The sequence below is a fragment of the Sturnira hondurensis genome, unplaced genomic scaffold, assembly GCF_014824575.4.
Source record: "Sturnira hondurensis isolate 20B ecotype Veracruz unplaced genomic scaffold, ASM1482457v3 Scaffold0007406, whole genome shotgun sequence".
NCBI classification, from domain to species: Eukaryota; Metazoa; Chordata; class Mammalia; order Chiroptera; family Phyllostomidae; genus Sturnira; species Sturnira hondurensis.
Genome location: NW_028080037.1, coordinates 5,422,480 through 5,446,690, shown reverse-complemented (window position 1 = coordinate 5,446,690; position 24,211 = coordinate 5,422,480). Strand labels below are relative to the sequence as shown.

Here is a 24,211-nt window from a genome sequence, read left to right as displayed (position 1 = left end):
ACAACACAATGCTTCATACAAAGTTGATACAAAAACATTATTACATGACTCATGTAATTTGTATAATTATATTTCTGGTGGGAATTTTTGGTATAGAGTATTGAGGGTGTCAGTATTAAATAATAAATAAATATGAGTTATTAGTAAACAGGTTTTTTTCTGGTACTACTAAAAAAATGATTGAGTGAATATGCAGTCTATCTTGCCTGTCACAGGCTTCTGCCTCTAAAAAGAGGCACGTTTTAAGCAGACCTCCCTCCCCCCTTTTTTCTCTCCCTTTTTTCTGTTCCATGTGTCCCTTGCAGCTCTATTTACCTTTTTGCTATGACTCATTCTTTCTACTTACTATTTCTGCCTCTTGCTCCTTCCTACAATTCCTAATACTTTTTAGAACTTTGTTTCCTTGTCACCTGCTCTTTCTATTTTTGTTCTTTCTGGTTGGCTTTCTCCTCCACTTATTGCCGCCTTCTCTACTTGCCCTCGAGATACAAGCAGGAGTGGGTAGGGAGGAGCACAGCTGGGGCAGGGGTGGGGCCACCTGTTCACCACTCAGGATCCAGAACCTGACCCTGAAGGATCCGGCTGCTTAAGCACAGCTGGGGCTGAAGTCCCTATGGCCTTGCTCCTGGAGGCTAGAATTCTGATGGACAATTTGGACTTGGTGAGTTTAGAAGCTGCCCCTCTCTTTTCTGCTCCCCTTTTCTTCCTCCCTGTCCTGTGTTTTTCACTCAGAGTAGCTCGCTCTCAGCTGTTTTCTTCTTCCTATGTCTCTGTTGCCCAGTATTTTTTCCTCTGCCTGTCTAGCTCTGTCGCTCAGCTTTATTTAGTATTTGCTTGCCTCTCTTGTTACCATTCTTTCCATTTATCTGTCTGTCCTGTCTCAAAATTTAACTTTTCCTGCCTCTTCTCTATTTTATTCTTTCCTTTATTAACTTTCTCATCCAACTGTGTTTTTTTTCTCAAGGTCACTTTCTGTCCACCTCTCTGTTCTTTTTCACCTTCCTGTTTCCCAGAGGTGAAGCGATAGAGGAGGGAACAAGAAGCCACCCTGCTTTTCCAGGGGTCTCTTCAGCCTTTCTACTCAGTCTCAGATTTATAGTGTGTTTTGATTAGGCTCTGAAGAGCAGTTTGTGTCTGCACAGATTGTTGATAAACAGTGAAATGAGTAAGGCTGGATATTACAGTAAAAGGCTTGATGGATATGAGATTTATCAGGATGATAACTTAGTAAGTTACATAATGTCTAATCACTGGGGTGTACAGCTGAAACTAATATAATATGTTAAGTGTAATTAAAAAGGATTAAATAAATAAATGTAAAAGGCTTCATGTTATTCTTTTTCCCCCATTTTGTTTAGGTTTATTCTGCAATACAGTGGATACAGTTTGTTATGGCTACTCTGAGGTAAGTTTAACCAATCTCATGTAATATGACTGTTTAAACTAGTATAAGTGAAACTGGAGAATTCTGAAGGTTTCTACATATTTTCCTTGTGGATTTGATATTATTCTTTAGTTAGAAATGTTATTCATTATCATATTGATATTTTCTGATAATTACAACAATAACAATAAATGTAGATGGAGAGCTAACATAGGAAAATCAAAGAACAATGTGATCAACAGGATAGACTTTCAAAATCAATCGTTTTGGCGGAACATACACTAAAAACTGGAACGATACAGAGAAGATTAGCATGGGCCTTGTGCGAGAATGACACACAAACTCATGAAGCAGTCTGTTTTTTCAAAATTCAGTTATTTTACATCAATTATATGTCCGTAAAGCTGCAAAAAATCAGTAGCCAAATGAAGGAACCCCAGTTGTCCTGTTTTAATGCTCTTCTTGTATCTCTGTCAGTGTTATAGGTTCTAGCTCACTTATTGCCTATGCTGTGTTCCAGAATGTACCGAAATCCCCAGAGGTGAGTAATCCCTTTTGGTGTTGGATTTGAATTTGTAGTGACTTAGCCTTTGACGTAATTAAGAGAGGTGTCACTTATAAAGATGGAATGATTCTGTACATTACTTGTAAATTTGTAATGATACACTGAGATATTCTAGACAGTGGTGGTAAGTCTAGGTAATTATTTTAACTATAATTTTTTATACTGAGATATTGACTACTAAATGTGGATTTTAGGGGCATGTATTAATTATTAAGGTTAAGGAAACAGCATTGTTTGGAACCTCTATTCACTCTAAGCATGAAAGGGTCCTGCTTAGCGGTGAGTTTTCTGATGTTGATTTGTTGGTTGAATTGCTGGCGGGGCTAGGAAATAATTCAAAGACTTTACTATACAAAAGGTATTTGTTTTGCTCTTCTGGCCTTCGAGGCAATTACAATTTAATGGTGAAAACAGAGCAAAAATACATCCTATGTGAAACTATTCATACCAAAAAGATCTAGTTAGAAACCTTCCTTTTATTGAGGTAAGGTGGGCAAATAAAAATTATATATATTTAAGTTGTCAGAAAAACAAAAACAAACAAAAAATCCTTCCTGATTCAGAGAGGACTGGAAAAGAGTATGACTTCGAAGCTCAGAAAAGATGTTAAGATAAATGTAACAACTGTTTCTCTAGTGAAGTCAGATGGCACCAAATTAGGTAGAATGTAGTTTAGAACTTATATGGGAGAACTTTTTTATGTGGAAGGTGTCATTGGATTTTATTGGGCTCATTTTAATAATAAAAATAGTTCTGTATGTGGGACACTTACTGTGTTCTGACTGTGCTTAGTGTTTTATAAACTTTATCTTTTTATTTAAGATTTTATTTTGAAGAGACAGGAAGAGGGGGAGGAGGGGAGGAAGAGAGGGAGAGAAACATCAGTGTGTGAGAGACACATCAGTTGCCTCTCACATGCCCCGAGCTGGGGACCTGGCCCACAACCCAGGCATGTGTCTTGAACTTGGAAGCGAACCCGTAACCTTTGGTCTACAGGCTGGTGCTCAATCCGCTGAGCTACACCAGCCACGGCTATATACTTTATCTTTTTGGTCCTCTCCTGTGAAAGAGATGGTAGTAGCCCATCTCTCACAGATGAGGAAATTGAGGCTCAAAGTCATAGGATTAACTTGTTCAAGTTGTATAGTAAGTAGCAGAGCAAGGGTTTTCAAAAGTCCAACTCTTAACTACCATCCCCTTTCAAATTAAGCATAATTTTTAGTATTTATTCTAGATATACATGCTCAGTGTTTTAAATACATTTTTCATATAGTCCTTAAAACAACTCAGTGAGGTAGATATTTTGAATCTGATATTATAGATGAAGAAATGGAATCCTAGTGAGGTTGAGGGACTTTTTTTGCTTGTAGCTAGTCAGTGTTAGACCTAGAGTTTGAATGTAGACTTGTCCTGTTCAAAGCCTCTCCCTCCATACACTTTTTACACCAGAGAAATACGTTGCCTAAGGAAAAGAGAATTTTGAATTTTAGACATAGAATGTGACTATATAATTAAAACTAAAAAGTAGAAATCTTCATACTGCGTTGTTATTGCTTGCCAAAGTAATCTTAGGTCACATATTTTCTTTTAGTATAGATTTCCGTAATGTTTGTTTCCTTTGCTGAATTTTGAGTTCAGATGTGATTAAATTAGTAAAGTATGAGTTACGTAGTGGAGAAAGGAGAGATTCTCATTTTCAGCACTATTGACCTTTTGGGCTAGACGGTAATTTGCTGTGAGAGGCTGTCCTGTGCATTAGGATGCTCAGTTGGCTTTACCCACTAAGTGGATGCTAGTAGCAACATCCCACCCCCCACCCGCCACCCCTGACCCTGGCCCAGTTGTGACAACCAAAAAATATCTTCAAATACTACCAGTTGTCTTCTGGGAGAGGCATAATTGCTCCTGGCTGCAAACCACCACTCTGAGGTAACCTCTGGCTTGACAGTGGGTTAGAGCTTTATAAAAGTGTGGGGTCTAGTTCACCTTAGGATGTCATCTTTAATTTCTCTGGCTTCAGTTCTCACACCTTTCACATAACCAGAGCATGAAGGACCTTAGCAGTCACTAGTTCATTGGTTCTCACACATTCTGTTTTTTGGCCTAGGAAAAATTCCAATTTTTCCAGGTTAAAAGTGCCGGCCATACTTTGCTATTTTCCTTTATTTCTTTATCAAATGAACATTTTTAACAGCCAAAACACATGGAACACATAATCTGAAAAAAGACAAAACTCGTCTATTAAATTTAAAAATAATTACATTAAGTTGTAAAACCATGGGAGATCTTTGAGGGGACTTAGCTGAGTGGACGGTGACTCGGAGACAAACTGAAGCAAGAAGAAAGTGACCCAGGCCAGCTTATGTTTAAAAAAAAAAAACAAGGGCCGGGGCAGAACTTCACTGCATTGTGTGACTTCATTTCCTCACAATGACTTTTGTGAGGAAAATCACTTTTAATCACAAATTTTAATCACAAATATCACTTTTTATATTCTTCATTTCACTTAATAGAAATACTAGGAAGCAGATTTTTAGAAGGGTATAATGTGCGTTGTTTTAGGTCTTCCCCCTCACCCGGGCAGACCTGGACTCAGTCTCCCTGGGGGTCTTTCACTCGGTGCCTTACCCCCACCCTGCCCTCATTCTGCTTCTGCTTTAAGTTACACAAAGGCAAATATGTGTGGGTTTGTGCATGTGGGTTTAAAAAGAGTTTTTGCTTTCATAGGTAGGACCATGTCTTATGCTTTTTCTTGTCTTCATTATTATCAAGCACTGTGCTGATTGTATTTTCCTTGAAGCATGGGCTGTATCACACATTTCTTTGTATTACCTTCAGTGTAGTATTTTATTAAACACAGATAGGAGGGTGAAATATTTCTTGATTTCAGTAATAGGTCCTTAGTTAGTTTTTGTTGTTTGATTGATTGATTTTTATCTCTTGTTACTAGAACTTAGAGTTTTCCCACCGTGAGTGAAAGTGTGTAAACCTGCTCTTCCTCTCCCTTTTCCCTGACAAAGACTGGGTAACGTCAGTAGCCAACAGCCGCCTGTACAAGGCTCTTTCTAGACCGTAATTATGTTCTCGCTTACGAAAGCCCCTTGGCCGCCTTTCTGTTCCAGAGTTTATTTGGTATTGTTTTAATCCTTTTTTTAGATTTTATTTATTTACTTTTAGAGAGAGGAGAAGGGAGGGGGAAACAGAAGGAGAGAAACACCATGTGTGAGAGAAACATCAAGCAGTTGCCTGCGACATGCCCCAAACTGGGGACCTGGCCTGTAACTCAGGCATGTGCCCTCACCAGGAAGGGAACCAGTGACCTTCAGTTCGCAGGCTGGTGCTCAATCCACTGAGCCACGCCAGCCAGGGCTGTTTTATATTGTTTTAATTTTTTACCCATTAACAGTTGTAAACTTGTGGTAAGTCATAGGTCAGTTTAATCTATGAATGTGCCGTCTGGCTGTAATTTTAACAGGCTTATGAGGAGCAGAGGCTATATGTGGTCAAAATAATACCATTTGATGTTTATTAAATACAGTTTAAAATGTTATTAATTCACTTGTTTTTGTTTCTATGAGTCAAGGTCTTGAGTCTATGAGTCTTGCCCATTTACCACTATATGCAGGGTATTTGCACCTTAACTTGCCTCTCATTTGGAAGAAAGGTATGAGAAAAATTTCCTTTTGTATGGGTGAGGAGATTAGTTTTCATATTGGGTAGCTCCGATGATAACTTAAAAATCTTCAATTTACTTTTTCTTGTTAGATGTACTGGACATGGATTAGAGTGCACAGAACATGTATGTACTGCTTAAAGAACAATTATAGACAAATACTAGGGGCGAGAAGTAGAAATTGTCTCTACCCCCACGCGTACCTGTTTGTGTTCCTTTCCAATCACAGCTCTCTCCTTAATTCTAGAGGTAACCCCTATCCAGATTTTTTAATAATTATTTCTTTATTTTTCTGTACAGTTTTACCAGGAATATATGTATTGCTAAATAATTTAGTTTTTCTTGTTTTTGAACTTGACATAAATGGAGCAATACTGTATTTTTTGCTTGTATTGATTTGCTTTTCTTCCCTCTATGTTATTTGTGAGAGTTATGCATGTCATTATATGTATGTATGTATGTATGTGTGTGTATATATATATATATACACACATACATATATGGTTTGTTTTATTTTCATTGATGTTTAGCATTCTGTATTATGAATATTCCACAATTTATCAATCTGTGCTGCTATAAATAATCTTGTACGTGTCTTCTGGTACACACATGCAAAAATTTCTCTAATGTATTTTCCTAATAACAGAATTATTACAGGATATGCATATCTTCTAGATCATGCCAGACTTTTCCAGATGGTTGTGCCAGAAGTGTGTGAAAGATACCATTGCTTCATATTCCCATTAATATTTGATATTGTCAGACTTTGAAAATTTTTGCCATAGGTGTGTAATTTTTTCCTCATTGTGATTTTAATTTTCATTTCCTTGATTATTGATGAGGTCAGGTACATTTTCATGTGTTTATGGCTATTTGGATTTCTTCTTTCCTTAAGTACTATTTCACATCTTTTGCCTGTTTTTTTCTATTGGGTTATCTTATTGCTCTAAGTTTTTGTATGTTTTGTTTTTAATATTATTTGGTTATTGGTCCTTTGTCACTTATGTGTTACAGATATCTTTTTCCACTTTGTGCCTTGTCTTTTCACTTTCTTTTTTAAGTATATTTTATTGATTATGCTATTACAGTTATCTCATTCATTTTTCTCCTCTTTATCCCCCTCTGCCCGGTACCCCCATTCCCTCTAGTACTCCCCTCCCTTAGTTCATGTCTGTGGATTGTCCGTGTGAGCTCTTTGGCTTCCCCATTTCCTATACTACTCTTAACCTGCCCCTGTCTATTTTGTACCTACCAATTATGCTTCTTACTCCCTGTACCTTTTTCCCCATTCTCCCCCACCATCCACTCCCTTCTGATAACCCTCCATGTGATCTCCATTTCTGTGTTTCTGTTCCTATTTTAGTTGTTTGCTTAGTTTGCTTTTGTTTTTGTTTTAGGCGTGGTTGTTAATGATTGTGAGTTTGCAGTCATTTTACTGTACATGTTTTTTATCTTCTTTTTCTTAGGTAAATTCCTTTAACATTTCATATAATAAGGGCTTGGTGATGAAGAAATCCTTTAACTTGACAGAAAACACACAGTTATTAACAACCACACCTAAAACAAAAGCAAACCAAGAGGACAGCTAGATCAGGAGTGGAACCATAGAAATGAAGAACACATGGAGGGTTAGAAACAGGGGGGTGGGAGGGGGAGAAGGGGGGAGAAGGCACAGAAAATAGCATAGATGGTAGGCAGAAAATAGATAGGGGGAGGGCGAGAATAGTGGGGGAAATATAGAATCCAAAGAACTTGAGACACGTGGTTATAAACTAAGGGGGGGAGAATGGTGGGGGAGGGAGGGTGCGGGTGGAGGGGAATGAAGGGGGGGAATAGAACAACTGTAATGGTATAATCAATAAAATATTTTTAAAAAAAAAGAAATCCTTTAACTTGACCTTATCTGAGAAGCACTTTATCTGACCTTCCATTCTAAATGAAAGTTTTGCTGGATAGAGTAATCTTGGATGTAGGTCCTCACCTTTCATGACTTTGAATACTTCTTTCCAGCCCCTTCTTGTCTGCAAAGTCTCTTTTGAGAAATCAGCTAACAGTCTAGTGGGAACTCCTTTGTAGCTGACTGTCCCATTTTCTCTTGCTGCTTAGAGGATTCTCTCCTTCATTTTAATCTTGGGCAATGTCATTATGATGTGCCTTGGTGTGTTCCTTCTTGGGTCTAACTTCTTTGGGACTCTCTGAGCTTCCTGGATTTCCTGGAAGTCTATTTCCTTTGCCAGATTGAGAAAGTTTTCCTTTAGTATTTGTTCAGATAACTTTTCCACTTGTTGCTCTTCCTCTTCCCCTTCTGGTACCCCCATAATTCAGATGTTGGAACGTTTAAAGATGTCCTGGAGGTTCCTAAGCCTCTCCTCGGTTTTTTTAAAATTCTTGTTTCTTCATTCTTTTCTGGTTGGATGTTTGTTTCTTCCTTCTGGTCCACACTGTTGATTTGAGTCCCAGTTTCCTTCCCAGCACTGTTGGTTCCCTGTACATTTTCCTTTGTTTCACTTAGCATAGCCTTCATTTTTTCATCTAATTTCCAACCAAATTCAACCAATTCTATGAGCATCCTGATTACCAGTGTTTTGAACTGTGAATCTGATAGGTTGGCTATCTCTTTGTTCCTTACTTGTATCTTTTTTGGAGTTTTGATGTGTTCTTTTGTTTGGGCCATTATTTTTTGTCTTGATGCACCTGTTACTCAGTGAGGGGCGGAGCCTTAGGTGTTCCCCAGGGCGGGGTAACCTATGTTGCTGGGTTGTGATGCTGTATGTGGGGGAGGGGTCTGAGAGGGAACAATGGTGCTTGCTCTGCTCTCTCTCAGATTTCAACCACTTCCCCTACTTCCCACGAGCAAATTGGGCCCTTCTGGTGCCGATTCCTGGGTGGATGGGCTTGTGTACATTCTAGGACCCTGTGGGTCTCTCCAACGAACTCTCCTGTGAGGCTGGGAGTTTCTCCCACTGCCTCAACCCCCACAGGTGTTTTCAGTCAGTGGTTTGAGGCTTTATTTTCCCATGCTGGAGCTCTGGGTTGCATGCTCCATCCTGCTTTCCAGTTGTTTCTCCCAGTTTATCTGCATGTGGACATGGGGCCGCCTAGTCCGCATCTGCCACCTTGCCAGTCCGCCTGCTACTGCCTTGCCCCAGCCAGCTGCAGCCTTGCTCGCCCCACTCCACAGTCCACCGCCTCACTGGGTCCGCCAGCTGCCACCTCGCCAGCCCTGCTCCTCCAGCTGCAGCCTTGCCAGGAGTTCTCTCCGCCCGGCTGCCTGACTCCACCCCTCCTACCAGTTGGGATGGGCGTGTCTTCTTTAACTCCTTGGTTGTCCGACTTCCATACAGTTTGGTTCTCTGTCAGTTCTGGTTGTTTTTGCTTTTAAATTGGTTGTTTTCTCCTTTTGGTTGTGCGAGGAGGTGAAGTGTATCTACCTACATCTCCATCTTGGCCAGAACTTCAGAATTTTTTACTTTTTTTATGGTATGTTTTGACACATGCATTTTTTCATTTTAATGTCAAAATTTTCAGTTACTTTTCTTAGAGCTTTTTGTGTTTTATTTAGGAAAACTTTCCATACCAGCAGTCCAAGACAATTTTCAGTCTTTAAAGTAGTTGGAACTGAGTTTTGAGTGTGAGGTAAAAAAAGTAAAGTTCCAATTTTATTTTTATCCATACAGGTACCCAATTGTTATGACATTGTAGTTGGAGAAGACTGTCTTTTTTCTATTGATCTAAAAAGCCACTCTATCATATATAAAAAGTCTGTATATATGCTTGTGCTTGTTTGGGGCTGTCTATTCTGTTCCAGGGGCCTGTTTGTTTATCCCTTTGCTTAGTTACCACAGTATCTGCACTCTGGCTCTATATTAAGTTTTGATATGTGTAGAAAAGGTTTTTCTCCTTTTTCCTTGAGTGTCTTGTTTGATCTTTCTTCAAGAGGTTATCTTGATATTTTGTATTTCTGTATTAGATTTAGAGTCAGCTTCTCCAATTCCACAAGAAAATATGTTGTGATGTCATTGAGATTACATTTAACCAATATATCAATTCAGGGAGAACTGATATTTTCATAATATTGAGTCTTACAATTCATGAGCACTATATATTTTTTAATTTAATTTTTTCTTAAATCCTCATTTGAGGATATATTTATTGATTTTAGAGAGAGGAAGGGAGAGAGAGAGAAACATTGATGTGAGAGAGACACATCAGTTGGTTACCTCCCATACATGCCTCGACAGGGTATTGAACCCACAGTCTTTTGGGGTGTGGATGATGCTCCAACCACCCAGCCAAGACATGGTATATTTCTTCACTGTAGATCTCCCTCAATGTCTCTCAATAAATATTTTATCATTTTCTCTATAGAAGGACCAAAACTATTTTTAGAAAAGTGGGAGTGGGGAGGAAAAGAAAAGAATACTAGAAAGTGAGAAAGCTACACTTCACTGGTGTGGTCAGAAATTCAAAGTCAACAAATCCAATTTAGACTGTTATTTTCATTGATATGGAAACTTATCAGATGAATAAGTTCTAAGGATCTAAAGTGTAACGTGGTGATTATAGTTGATAACACTGTATTGTATAGTTGAAATTTGCTAAGAGAACAGAACTTAAGTGTTCTCACCGTGTGGGTGTGTTCATTAACTCAGGGGAAATTCTTTCACAGTATATCAAATCATTATGTTGTACACTTTACCTTAATTATCTTGCAGTTTTTATTAGTCAGTTATACCTCAAAAAAGAAAAAGAAAAATGTACATTCAAAATATTAAGATTGAAGAAAAACTGTTTTCATTTTCTTTGGGCCTTCTGCCATATCCCTAAATACTCAGTTGATTTCCTGTTGTTAGGAGATGTTGGCTGTGCAACTATAGCACTTCTAATTTTTCATTTGTGGTGTGTCTGCATTACAGGATTTCTCATCTGCTCATGCTTTCCTTTGACTCTGTGTCTGAGGAAGGAGTGTCTCTGTGGGGAGGGAAGCTCAAGTGCTAATCCATAAGTATTCTGATTCCAGGATAGGACAGTTGTGATTACACATTCCTTCCTACCTGGTATATTCCTTTACATTCCCCACCAGTGGGAGGGGTCCCAGAAAAATGCCCAGTTTTCTCCTAGAAAGGCAAAACATAGAAATAACTCATTATTATTGTCATTTATGAAATGAGGCTTTTGCTGCTTTGACAGATAAGACCGCTCTTTTATCTGAGCTTCTCTGACCTCCTCATTGGCATATGCTGGCTCATTGAAGCTCTTCTCTATGGAACTTCAGCAGCTGATAAGGACGTTGTCTGCTATAACCTGCAAGCAGTGGGACAGGTGAGTGTTACTGCTAGATTGTGACTATACCTTGCAATTAAGGCATATTCAGGTAAATAAAAAGCAAAAATAATATTCCCTGTGAAGTAGGACCCTTTTACTTATTGTTCCATATTTTAAAAGTTACTCTTTTATTATAGAAAATTTGGAAAACTCAGAAAAGCAAAATGATAATTAAAACTGGATATACTCAGATACACTCACTTTAATAATTTTTGTATACATAAATAATTTTATGTGTATCATACATCTTTTCAGCTTTTTCCCTGTGAGTATATTCATTTTAAAACAAATAAAATAGTACATTAACACTTTTTGTAATCTGCTTTTATTATTCAACAGATTGTAATTAAATATTCTTGTATGACATCTTTGAGATTGTTGCATGGTTTTGTATTATAGGAATGTAATAAACATTGGCTTTTGGAAATACTACAGATGATTAGATATGGGTTATATATCGTTCATGGATTTTATCAGTGGAGTAACCTACTCAGTGCCATCAGTATAATGATTTGCAAATACATTCTCTTATTCTCTCATAGTTTGTCTTTTCACTCCATTGATTGTAAGTCTTTTGGTACAATAATTAAAACTTAATTATTAAGCATTAAGAAATGCTTAATTTTGATGTAGTCCAATGTACTTATATATATATTTTTGATGTCTTCAGAAATCACTGCCAAGTCCAATGTCATGCAGCTTTTTTCCCCCTCTGTTTTCTTCTAGGAATGTTACAGTTTTATCTCTTAGGTTTAGGTTTTTGATCCATTTTGAATTAGTTTTTGTATGGTGTAAGGTAAGGGTCCAACTTTGTTCATGTACCTGTGGATATTTAGTTTTCCCAGTATCATTTGTTGAAAAGACTGTCATTTCCCCATTGAATGGTCTTGTCACTATTGTTTAAAATCATGGGACTATAGCTCTGGCTGATGTGGCTTAGATGGTTGGAGTCTCTCCTCTAACCAAAAGATTGTGGGTTTGATTCCTGATCAGGGCACATGCCTAGGTTGCAGGTTCAAACCCTGGTCCTGGTGCATACGGGAGGCAACCAATTGATGCTTCTCTCTCGCATTGATGTTTCTGCCTCTTTTCCTCTCTCTCTAAAAAAGTAATGAAGAAAAAAATATCTTTAGGTGAGGATTTAAAAAATTAAAATAATTTGACTTTGTATGGAACAGTTTATTTTTGGGCTTTCTGTTCTAACCCATTAGGGGTGTGTGTGTGTGTGCGCGCGCGTGCGCGCGTGTGTGTGTGTGTGTATATATATATATATATATATATATATATATATATATTTGCCCATAGATTACATGGAGGTTCAGCCTTTCTTTTGTACAGTTCTGTGGATTTTGATAAATGCATGTCATATATCCACTAATACAGTACCATCCAGAACAGTTTTACTGTCCTAAAGATTTCTCTTCACCTGCTTATCCTTCTTCCCTCCCTCTCCCTCTGGTGACCACTGATCTTTTTACTATTTCTTTCTTATTTTTAAAAGTATTTTTATTACGCTATTACAGTTTTCCCAATTATTCTCCCTTTATCCCCAATCTGCCCTGCACCCCCAACTGTCTAGTATTCCCCACCCTCTTAGTTTATGTCCATGGGTTGTACATATAAGTTCTTTGAGTTCTCTGTTTCCTATACCATTTTTATCTCTCCCCATCTATTTTATGCCTACTAATTATGCTGCTTCTTCCTTGTACCTTCCCCCCCATTCGTCCCTTCCCGCTCCCCTCTGATATCCCTCCATTTGATGTCCGTTTCTCTGATTCTGTTCCTATTCTAGTTGTTTAATTAGTTTTTGTTTTTCTTTTAGGTTCATTTGTTAATAGTTGTGAGTTTATTGTCATTTTATTGTTCATATTTTTTATCTTCCTTTTCTTATGTAAGTCCCTTTAACATTTCATGTAATGATGGCTTGGTGATGATGAACTCCTTTAACTTGAAATTAGCTGGTGAGCACTTTATCTGCCCTTCCATTCTAAATGAAAGCTTTGCTGAATAAAATAATCTTGGAGGTAGGTCCTTGCCTTTCATGACTTGGAATACTTCTTTCCAGCCCCTTCTTGCCTGCAAGGTTTGTTTTTGAGAAATCAATTGATAGTCTAATGGGAACTCCTTTGTAGGTAACTGTCTCCTTTTCTCTTGCTGCTTTTAAGATTTTCTCCTTAATTTTAATCTTGGGCAATGTAATTATGATGTGTCTTGGTATGTTCCTCTTTGGGTCCAACTTCTTTGGGGCTCTCTGGGTTTCCTGGACTTCCCGGAAGTCTGTTTCCTTTGCCAGATTGGGAAATTTTTCTTCATCATTTTTTCAAATAAGTTTTCAATTTCTTGCTCTTGTTCTTCTCCTTCTGGCACCCCTATAATTTGGATATTGGAATGTTTCAGGTTGTCCCAGAGATTCCTAAGTCTCTCTTCACTTTTTTGAATTCTTGTTTCTTCATTCTGTTCCAGTTGGATGGGTTTTTTTTCCTCTTTTGTTCCAAATCATTGCTTTGAGTCCTGGTATCCTTCCTGTCACTGTTAATTCCTCGAATATTTTGCTTTATTTCATTTTGGGTATCTTTCATTTGTTTTTTTTTAATTTTTCAACCAAGCTCAATCAGTTCTGTGAGCATTTTGATAACTAGGGCTTTAAATTCTGCATCAGATAGGTTGGCTATCTCCTCATCGCTTAGCTCTCTTTCTGAAGTTTTGCTCTGTTCTTTCATTTTGGCCATATTTCTTTGTCTCAGCACACCCGTCTGTTGTTCTGGTTGACTTTTTCTTTAACTCCTTGGTTGTCAGAGTTCTAAGCAGTTTGATTTTCTGGCACTTCTGGGTGTTTATTGATTTTAGATTGGTTGTTATCCTCCTTTTGGTTGTGCAAGGAAGCGAAGGGTTTCTACCTACGCCTCCGTCTTGACTAGAACTCAGCTACTCTTTCTATAGTTTTACTTTTTCTAGAATATTATGTAGTTAGAATCACGCAGTATTCTTTTCAGGTTGGCTTCTTTTACTTCTTTATAGTAATATATATTTAATATCCATCCATGTTTTTGTGGCATTATTACTCATTTCTTTTTATTAATTTTATGGACATACCAGGTTTTTAAAAATATATTTTATTGATCGAACCATTACAGTTGTTCTATTCCCCCCCTTCATTCCCCTCCACCCACACACTCCCTCGCCCACCATTCTCCCCCCCTTAGTTTATAACCACATGTCTCAAGTTCTTTAGATTCTGTATTTCCCCCACTATTCTCGCCCTCCCCCCTATCTATTTTCTACCTACCATCTATGCTATTTTCTGTACCTTCTCCCCCTTTCTCCTCCTTCCACTTCCCTGTTGCTAACCCTCCATGTGTTCTTCATTTCTATGGTTCCACTCCTGATCTAGCTGTCCTCTTGGTTTGCTTTTGTTTTAGGTGTGGTTGTTAATAACTGTGTGTTTGCTGTCCTTTCACTGTTCATCTTTTTCATCTTCTTTTTCTTATATAAGTCCCTTTAGCATTTCATATAATAAGGGCTTGGTGATGATGAACTCCTTGAACTTGACCTTATCTGAGAAGCACTTTATCTGTCCTTCCATTCTAAATGAAAGTTTTGCTGGATAAAGCAATCTTGGCTGTAGGTCTTTGGATTTCATGACTTGGAATATTTCTTTCCAGCCCCTTCTTGCCTGTAAGGTCTCTTTTGAGAAATCCGCTGACAGTCTGATGGGTACTCCTTTGTAGGTGACTGTCCCCTTATCCCTTGCTGCTTCTAGGATTCTCTCCTTCATTTTAGTCTTGGCTAATGTAATTATGATGTGCCTTGGTGTGTTCCTTCTTGGGTCCAACTTCTTTGGGACTCTCTGAGCTTCCTGGATTTCCTGGAAGTCTATTTCCTTTGCCAGACTGGGGAAGTTCTCCTTTATTATTTGTTCAAATAAGTTTTCCACTCGTGGCTGTTTCTTTCCCCCTTCTGGTACCCCTATAATCCGGATGTTGGAACGTTTAAAGATGTCCTGGAGGTTCCTAAGCCTCTCCTCATTTTTTTGAATTCTCATTTCTTCATTCCTTTCTGGTGGGATGTTTTGTTCTTCCTTCTGGTCCATTCCATTGATTTGAGTCCCAGTTTCCTTTCCATCACTATTGGTTTCCTGTGCATCTCCCTTCATTTCAATTAGTTTAGCCTTCATATGTTCCTCTAATTTGTGACTATGTTCCTCTAATTTGTGACTATAATCTACCAGTTCTGTGAGCATCCTGATAAATAGTGTCTTGAATTGTGCTTCTGAGAGGCTGGCAATTTCTCGGTCGCTTAGAGTTATTGGCTCTGGGACTTTGAGTTCTTCTTGTGCCATCTTTTGGGCTGTTCATGCCTGTTACGTATCAGGATCAGAGCCCTAGGTGTTCACCAGAGCAGGGCAACTCAGTCACTGGGTTATGACGCTGTATGTGGGGGCAGGGTCAGAGAGGAGCAATGGCGTCCCATCTGCCGTCTCCTGCCGCAGCCTCCACAGGTGCGGCAGCTGCCACCGTCACCAGGCCTACGCGTTTCGTCCCACTGCACGCGAGTGTGCCACTGCCGTCAGCCCTCAACCCCTGAGGCCTGTGTGGTCCGTCTCACTGTGCATGAATGTGCGACCGTGGTCAGTCTGCCCCGCACCCTGACTGGGTCCGGGCCACTTGTGCGCCTAGGTCTGAGGATCTTTCCTGCCTGATCCTGTTCCGCTGCTGGCTCCGCCCCTCTTACTGTCCCGTTGAACGGTTAGTGGTTGTTGGACTTCCGTATAATTCAGTTTTCTGTTTTGTGACTGTTTCTTTGTTCTCCAAACCTTTGTTGTATTCAAACTTGGTTGTGGGAGAAGGCACAGTGTTTCCACCTATGCCTCCATCTTCGTGGAAGTCCATACCAGTTTTTTTAAACCCATTTACTTATTGAAGGACATCTTGCTTGGGTGCTTCCAGGTTTTTGGAGTTACAAATAAAGCTGTTATAAATATCTGTGTGCAACTTTTGTGTGCATGTAAGTTTTCAAGTCATTTGTGAAAATAACTAGCAGCATGATTGCTGAATTATATAGTAAGCCTCTGTTTACCTTTAAAAAATACCTGCCAAACTGTCTTTCAAAGTATCTAACATCATGTTCCTTATAATGATGTTTTGGGCATCAAATGGCTGCACATACAACAGGGATGCATGTGGAGATGGAAAATTCCTATTGCTTAGTGACAATCATAGTCCATGACTTGAAACGATTTTCCAAGAATGAAGAGGATATGGAAATCAACAAGGCTGTGGTTGAGATGGTAAACAACTTGAACCTGGTTGTTGATGAGGATGACATTGAGGAGCTCCTCACATGGTTCCTCAGGAGTTGACTAATGAGCCGTTGTTGGAACTGGAACAGGAGCTCATAACTGAAGGAGAGCCAAGAGAAAAGTAAATTGTAGGAGAAAGAAAACGAGAACCCCCTAGAAAATGCACAGCAAAGAGGTTAGCAGAAACTTTTGTAGGCCTCAACAAGCTCCTGAAAAAGTGTGAAAACATATACCCCAACAATGGAAGGTTTTCATTGATAGAGAGGAATGTTTACAAGCAGATCTATAATGAAAAACAAACAGACCATCATCCACACACACACACACACACACACGAAAATGGTGACAGCTCTTCAAGAAAAGCCTCAGCCAGGTCTTTCAGGATGTGTTCCAGAAGAAGACATTATTCTAGGAGATGACGGCTCCATGAATGTATCTGCCCCTGCAGACCTTCCAGTGGGACAAGATGTGGATGCAGAAGACAGTGGTGTTGGTGGTGTTGACCCTGTGTTGGCCTAGGCTAATGTGTGTATTTGTGTCTTAGTTTTTAACTAAAAAAGTTCCAAACAGAAAAAAGTTTAATGAGAATATAAAGAAAATGTGTTTGTACAGCTGTACAGTGTGTTTGTATTTTAAGTTGTTATTACAAAAGAGTCCAAAAGTTAGGAAAAAATATAAAATTTATAAAGTAAAATGTTATAGAAAACTAAGGTTAGGTTATTATTGAAAAATATTTTTATCAATTTAGTATAGCTGTGCCTTCAAGTTCACTAATCTTCTGCAATGTCTAATATGTATGTGTATATTTAAATATCACCCACTGTAGTTTTATCTTTAGCAATTCAATTTAGGTCTTTAAAAAAAATCTTCAAAGTCTCAACTTGTTAACATTATGAAATTCAGTTATAATTATTTTATAGTTTGTTACTGCTAATCCTAATACCTATTATAGTTCTGGGTAGGTTTTAATTTATCAATTATTTTTTCTTAGTGTGGAACATATTTTCTTCCCTATTTGTATCTAATTTTTATTGCATGCCAGACATTGTGAATTTTATCCTTTTGGGTACTAGATATACCTGTATTCCTATAACCGTTCTCAAATTTTATTCATCGATGAAGTTAAATTACTTGGAAATAGTTTTAGTATTTTAGGTCTTCTTTATATGATTTTTTTAGGTAGGTCTATAGCAATGCCCAGTCTCAGGCTAATCACTTCTCACTATTGAGGCAAGGCCTTCCTGAGTATCATACTCTATAGCCTGTTGAATTACCAGTTTTTCAACTCTTGGTGATGGGAAGAGGCACTATGCTTGGCCGAGTGTGAGCTCTAGATGCTGTTCTCTTTGATCCTTTTAGATAGTTCTTCCCTCAGCTTTGGGGGGTTCTCTTATACAAGCGCACACGCCAGTGCTTGGCTGCATGCTGTAGGAGGGCCTTCTGTGCGTCTCTGGGTTCTTTGAGCAGCGCCTTTCCCTCTGGCATTTTGTGTTATGGACTCTAGATGTCTGGGTCTTCCTGGATTTTCAGTTGTGTTTCCTTCATTCAGAGTATTCCAGGCCCTCCCTCAGTTTCCCCTTCCTGTACTGCTTCCTGGAAACTCTCTCTAGGAGGTAAGCTGGAGTAGTCATATGTCTTGTCTTATGTTTCTCATCTGTTTCACAGAAGTGGTTGTTGGATGTCTAGTGTCTTAAAAACTATTGTTTCAGATGTTTTGCCTATTCACTTCTGTTTACCAAATATGATTCTTTTCACTCCCATTTTGGCCAGAAGTGGAAGTCCTAGTTTATTCAAGTAAAGTTGTAAAGTGTGTGTGTATGTATATGTGTATGTATGTATGTATGTATATATATATATATATATATATATATATATGTATATATATATTATTTATCTTTAGAGAGGAAGGGAAGGAGAGAGGAAGAGAAACATCAATGTATGGTTGCTTCTCGAGCATCCCCTGCCGGGAACTGGTCTGCAACCCAGGAATGTGCCCTGACTGGGATTCGAACCACCATCATCTGGTTCGTAGGCCCGCGCTCAATCCACTGAGCTACACCAGCCAGGGCCTAAAGTGTGTATTTTTTAGCCACTTATACGATGACCATTAAACTATGTATCTTTGTGTCATTATTGTGATAGCAAGTGTCTTTATCATAGCTCTTTGGTACAAATTTCATAATTAAAGCTCAGGCACTGAAAACATGCTGAAGAAAACCTAAGCCTTTGGATATTCAGGGTTAATTTGGAGGTATCAGGAGAATATATTGTTTAAGTGGTTCTTAATAAATATTTAATTTTTTCTCTAAAATAGAAAATAAATATCTGGAAGCTTCCAGGTTAAGGTAAAAATTTCAGAATTCCCCATTGTGTTTCCTCCTGCTAAATTATGCCTGTTTGGAGGAAAAAAGGCTATTTAACTTCGATCTTTTCTTTAAATTGAGAACCACAGTTCAGATGAAATAATTCAACTGGTCCATTTATTTGACTTTAAGAAAGTAATAATAGTAGAGAATGAAGTACACCTAGCATTAGGAGACCTGGATTCTTAGTTTTTCTGTTAATTTTTTGAGGAATTAATTTGATCTTTAACCCTTTTCCCCGTAAAGTGGAAATCATTATTTCTGCTCTAATCTACTTCATAGAATTTTTTGAAATGTTAAATAGGATGTTTGTTCACATGTTTTTATAAAATTAAAGTTTAAATATGAATGTATGATGTTTTTATAGATTTCTCTATTTGGGCAAGGGAAGCAAGATAATTAAACTAAGTAAGTACTCTGTCAAGAGTGGTTGCTTCTTTCCAGCCCCAAAAGTAGATTCAGTTTTTATTACACAGTTTGGAAAGGTTTCTGATACCTGTTTTGGATAGTTTCTACAGAGCAGGGCTGTCAAATTCATTTTCACTGGGTGCCACATCAGCCTCGTGGCTTTCAAAGGGCCGAAATAATTTTAGGACTGTGTAAATGTAACAACTCCTTAAGGACTGTAACACTGTCAAGAAGTTGACATTAGATTGGGCTTTGGAAGGCAACTGCAAGGCTGATGTGGTGCCCACTGAAAATGAGTTTGACACCCCTGTTCTAGAGAGAGATTTCATAAGACAGAAACTTTAGTCTGACAAGATAGGTTAACTATGCTGATCTGGCAAGGCATCCGTGCCTCCTTCTCCCAAAATTGGTTTGAAAATGACCAAGATGTTCCAATTGTTTTGGCTAGGTGTAAGAAACCCAGAGTCATTCAGGGAGGAGAACTGTTTCAGAACAGCGACAACACCTTTATACCACTTCACTGAGTTGGAACAGAAGAAATAAATCATTTACCAAGAGCTTACAGGCCCAAGATAAGCTCTGAGGAGAGAATGTGTGCTCCAAATATCTAGGCATCAGAAGAGAGAGCAATGCCCTGAACAAGAGATTATGACATTTTGGTCAATACCAAAACCAGAGCTATATTTTATGTAGTTCAGTGCCTTTTAAGGATTAAGGTACTAAATACCCAGTAAGACCCTCTCATCTCTGAATTTGTTTTTAAAACTGAATGGTGACAAAGCCTGAAACTTTCTTGGTCTGGCTTAAATATAGTTTTCCACTAGCCATAGGTAAATAGGAAGAACCATTTTCTTATATAGCCAGTATTGATCTTCTGATAGTTGATTAGTACTGACCTATTTAACTTGACAGCACACCCAGGCATCAGTTTTATAGACTCCATGTTTTCTGGAGTTAGTTTTTAAATCCCTGAAGTGATTACCATAGGGACCATAGCTAAATTTCTGGTACCATAGCTAAATTTCTCCTTAGGAACGTTAGGATGAAAATATTTTAGCCCTGGCTGGTGTAGCTCAGTGGATTGAGTGCAGGCCTACGAAGCAAAGGGTCGCCAGTCTGATTCCCAGTCAGGGCACATGCCTCGGTTGCAGGCCAGGTCCCCAGTAGGGGACACATGAGAGGCAACCACACAGTGATGTTTCTCTCCCACTCTTTCTCCTTCCCATCCCCTCTCTCTAAAAATAAATAAATAAAATATAAAAAATATTTTAAATAAATCTGTAGGTCCTAATGTTCACATTAACCCTAATTTAGTTAGTAAGAATTATTTAAGAATGTGTCCCATTTTCTCCCACTTTAGAGCTGGGAATTAGATGTTAAAGTTGATTATTCTGTTATTCTATTAAAAAGCTAAAGGAAAACTGTTTCTGTACTCATAACACTTCTGACACCAAATGTGCCTCACCAACCAGTTACCCAACTCTGCAGACACCAACCTTGTATCCTACAATTCAGTTCTGACACCAACAGCCAGAGAGTTGGCACAGATCCCACAGGTTAAGAGCTGGGTCCCACAAGACTGCCCTCTATTTCAGGTGCCGCTTGCAGTAGTGGGTCCCCAGGTTACCCACACTTCTGTCCGACTTAGCAACAAATCAAGGGTTCCCATGACTCCCTCTTCAGGTTTGATAATTTGCTATGATGGCTCATAGAACTCAGGAAAATGCTTACTTATATTTACCAGTTTATTATAAAGGATAATTAAGGATCTAAATGAACAGCCAGCTGAAGAGACATATAGGGCAAGGTCCGAAAGACTAAAAGGTCCTGAGTGCGGGAGTTTCTCTGTCCCCATGGAGTTTGCGTGTGCCACCCTCTGGGCATGTAAATGTGTTCACAAATCCAGAAGCTCTCTGGATCCCATAGTTTGGAGACATTTATGAAGGCCGGATCATGTAGGTATAATTAGTTATTAATCATCCCTCTCTTGGGACAGGGCTGGAAGTTTCAAGCCTCTAAACATGGCTTGACCTTTCTGGTGACTAGCCCCCATCCCGAAGCCATCCAGAAGTCCACCGAAAATCGTCTCACTAGAACAGGAACACTCCTATCACCCAGAAAACTCCAAGGGGATTGGGAGATCTGTGTAAAGGTGCTCCTAGCACTCCCATTACTTAGAAAATTCCAAGGGTTTAAGTAGCTTTGTGTCAGGAACCAGAGGCAGAGACCAAAGTATACTTCTTATGTCACAAAAACAAACCCCGATTTGACTCTTTTTCTCTCTCTCTGTGTTACTGGAGCATCCAGGTACCTAGTTTAAGACTCTTTAGATACCTGCAGACTAACACAGAAACACATACGTTCCTTAAAAAATGGAACATTTTCATTTTATATTAATCTTTTTGATATGCATAAATTATAAAACTAATATATATTCTCAAAAATTTAAAAAGGAAAGGGGTATACAAGTGAAAAGTAAAAGTTTGCCTCCATTTTTTGCCTCTGACTTTCATAATTTGATTGGTTCGGATTAAATGTCTCCACTTTTCAAAATTCTCCTCTGGCTGGTTGTTGAAAAAAAGTTGGGAGTGGGAGCAGACGGGGCGGGGCATTCCTTGTTTGTACAAGCTGATGAAGAGGTCTTAGCGCTTCCAAGAGTCCTGATAAAGAAAGAAACCAGTCACCTGATCTAAACAAACAAGATATCCAGGTTTCTGAATCTATAATTCCAGTTCCAGTCTTTGAGCAGGAAGACCCTTTTTGAAAAAGTCTTTTCGATAACTGGTGCCGAGATAGTTAGAACACAGCTAGCAGTTACTAGTCATTTCCACTGAAGCAGAATGAAAGAAAATGGACTTAAGCAGTGGAAGGAAAGAATATGGTTTGAGTTGAGGTCTGCTGCGACAGGAATCCTGATGATTTCATCAGGATCACTTTGGTGTTTCCCTATCAAATGCGTCTATAATTTTCATCTGTGTGAAGTGGACTTACTATTTTTACATGAAGGCCAAGTGATCACTAGATACAGTGGTTCAATGCTTCCTAGATGTTAGGACTTTACAAATGAATAAAACTTTTTTAAAAAGTGGGAGTTGTCATAGTTTGCTAATTTTATACTCTTCTAAATTAAGAACACTTAAAAACCACTAACCACTGAATTCATAAAAGCAATAAAAATTGATGCTAAAGAAAACTAGGCAAAATATAATCTCAGAATACAGGATGGTGTCTTTAAACTAGTAAATTTAGCTATATGAAACACTTATTACATTGCCTATGTTTTTCTTAATATTTCTTAGACTAGTGATTATTTCATCAGGGATCAGCACTAATTTCTCTTGGGGTCCAGGATGATGCTCCAACCAACTGAGCCACTTGGTCAGTGCTAGCACTAATTTCTTCAACAGCATTTGGAAATTATTCCATTAACTGGCATTTCAAAGTCCTTTTCAGACTTCCGCCAAGATGGAGGCATAGGTGGAAACACTGTGCCTTCTCCTACAACCAAGTTTGAACACAACAAAGGTTTGGAGAACTAGGACACACCCAAAGACCAGAAAACGGGATTATACAGAAGTCCGACAACTATGAACCATTCAACGGGGATGGTAAGAGGGGCGGAGCCAGCAGTGGAGCTGGGTCGGGCAGGACAGATCCCCCAACCTAGGCGCACAGGCAGCCCGGAACCAGTCGGGGTATGGGGCGGACTGACCACGGTTGCACATTCACGCACAGTGAGACGGACCACACTGGCCCCAGGGGGCGAACCCAGTGGTGGAGGGCTGACGGCGGTGGCACACTCGAGTGCAGTGGAACGAAATTCGTGGGCCTGGTGATGGTGGTGGCTGCGGCAGCAGGGCCCAGACGGCAAACGGGAAGCCATCGTCCCTCTTTGACCCCGCCCCCACATACAACGTCACAACCTAGCAACTTAGTTGCCCTGTTCTAGTGAACACTTTAGGGCTCTGATCCTGCTATGGAACAGGCATGAACAGCCCAAAAGATGGCACAAGAAGAACTCAAAGTCCCAGAGCCAATAACTCTAAGCGACCGAGAAATTGCCAGCCTCTCAGAAGCACAATTCAAGACACTATTTATCAGGATGCTCACAGAACTGGTAGATTATAGTCACAAATTAGAGGAACATAGTCACAAATTAGAGGAACATATGAAGGCTAAACTAATTGAAATGAAGGGAGATGCACAGGAAACCAATAGTGATGGAAAGGAAACTGGGACTCAAATCAATGGAATGGACCAGAAGGAAGAACAAAACATCCCACCAGAAAGGAATGAAGAAATGAGAATTCAAAAAAATGAGGAGAGGCTTAGGAACCTCCAGGACATCTTTAAACGTTCCAACATCCGGATTATAGGGGTACCAGAAGGGGGAAAGAAACAGCCACGAGTGGAAAACGTATTTGAACAAATAATAAAGGAGAACTTCCCCAGTCTGGCAAAGGAAATAGACTTCCAGGAAATCCAGGAAGCTCAGAGAGTGCCAAAGAAGTTGGACCCAAGAAGGAACACACCAAGGCACATCATAATTACATTAGCCAAGACCAAAATGAAGGAGAGAATCCTAGAAGCAGCAAGGGATAAGGGGACAGTCACCTACAAAGGAGTACCCATCAGACTGTCAGCGGATTTCTCAAAAGAGACCTTACAGGCAAGAAGGGGCTGGAAAGAAGTATTCCAAGTCATGAAATCCAAAGACCTACAGCCAAGATTGCTTTATCCAGCAAAACTTTCATTTAGAATGGAAGGACAGATAAAGTGCTTCTCAGATAAGGTCAAGTTCAAGGAGTTCATCATCACCAAGCCCTTACTATATGAAATGCTAAAGGGACTTATATAAGAAAAAGAAGATGAAAAATATGAACAGTGAAAGGACAGCAAACACACAGTTATTAACAACCACACCTAAAACAAAAGCAAACCAAGAGGACAGCTAGATCAGGAGTGGAACCATAGAAATGAAGAACACATGGAGGGTTAGAAACAGGGGGGTGGGAGGAGGAGAAGGGGGGAGAAGGCACAGAAAATAGCATAGATGGTAGGTAGAAAATAGGGGGGAGGGCGATAATAGTGGGGGAAATACAGAATCTAAAGAAGTTGAGACATGTGGTTATAAACTAAGGGGGGGATAATGGTGGGGGAGGGAGTGTGGGTGGAGGGGAATGAAGGGGGGGAA

The 24,211-nt window shown here is 39.2% G+C and overlaps 1 protein-coding gene and 1 non-coding gene across 5 annotated transcripts in view; both read left to right on the top strand.

Moving 5' to 3' along the window:
- Positions 1 to 526: 526 nt before the first annotated feature.
- TMEM116 (transmembrane protein 116) overlaps positions 527 to 24,211 on the top strand; it is a 39,409-nt gene continuing 15,724 nt past the window's right edge. For 2 of the 4 annotated variants that reach the window (XM_037052119.1, XM_037052122.1), the window contains exons 1-4: positions 527 to 661; positions 1,359 to 1,405; positions 1,862 to 1,925; positions 10,813 to 10,944. In XM_037052119.1, coding sequence (XP_036908014.1) covers positions 614 to 661; positions 1,359 to 1,405; positions 1,862 to 1,925; positions 10,813 to 10,944 — 291 coding nt within the window. In that variant the 5' untranslated portion in view covers positions 527 to 613. The remainder of the gene's footprint in view (positions 662 to 1,358; positions 1,406 to 1,861; positions 1,926 to 10,812; positions 10,945 to 24,211) is intronic. The other 2 variants (XM_037052121.1, XM_037052120.1) reach the window with 2 other exon arrangements.
- Positions 1,648 to 1,749, top strand: LOC118991372 (U6 spliceosomal RNA). The gene has a single exon (XR_005067400.1). It is a non-coding gene; the product is annotated as a U6 spliceosomal RNA (small nuclear RNA).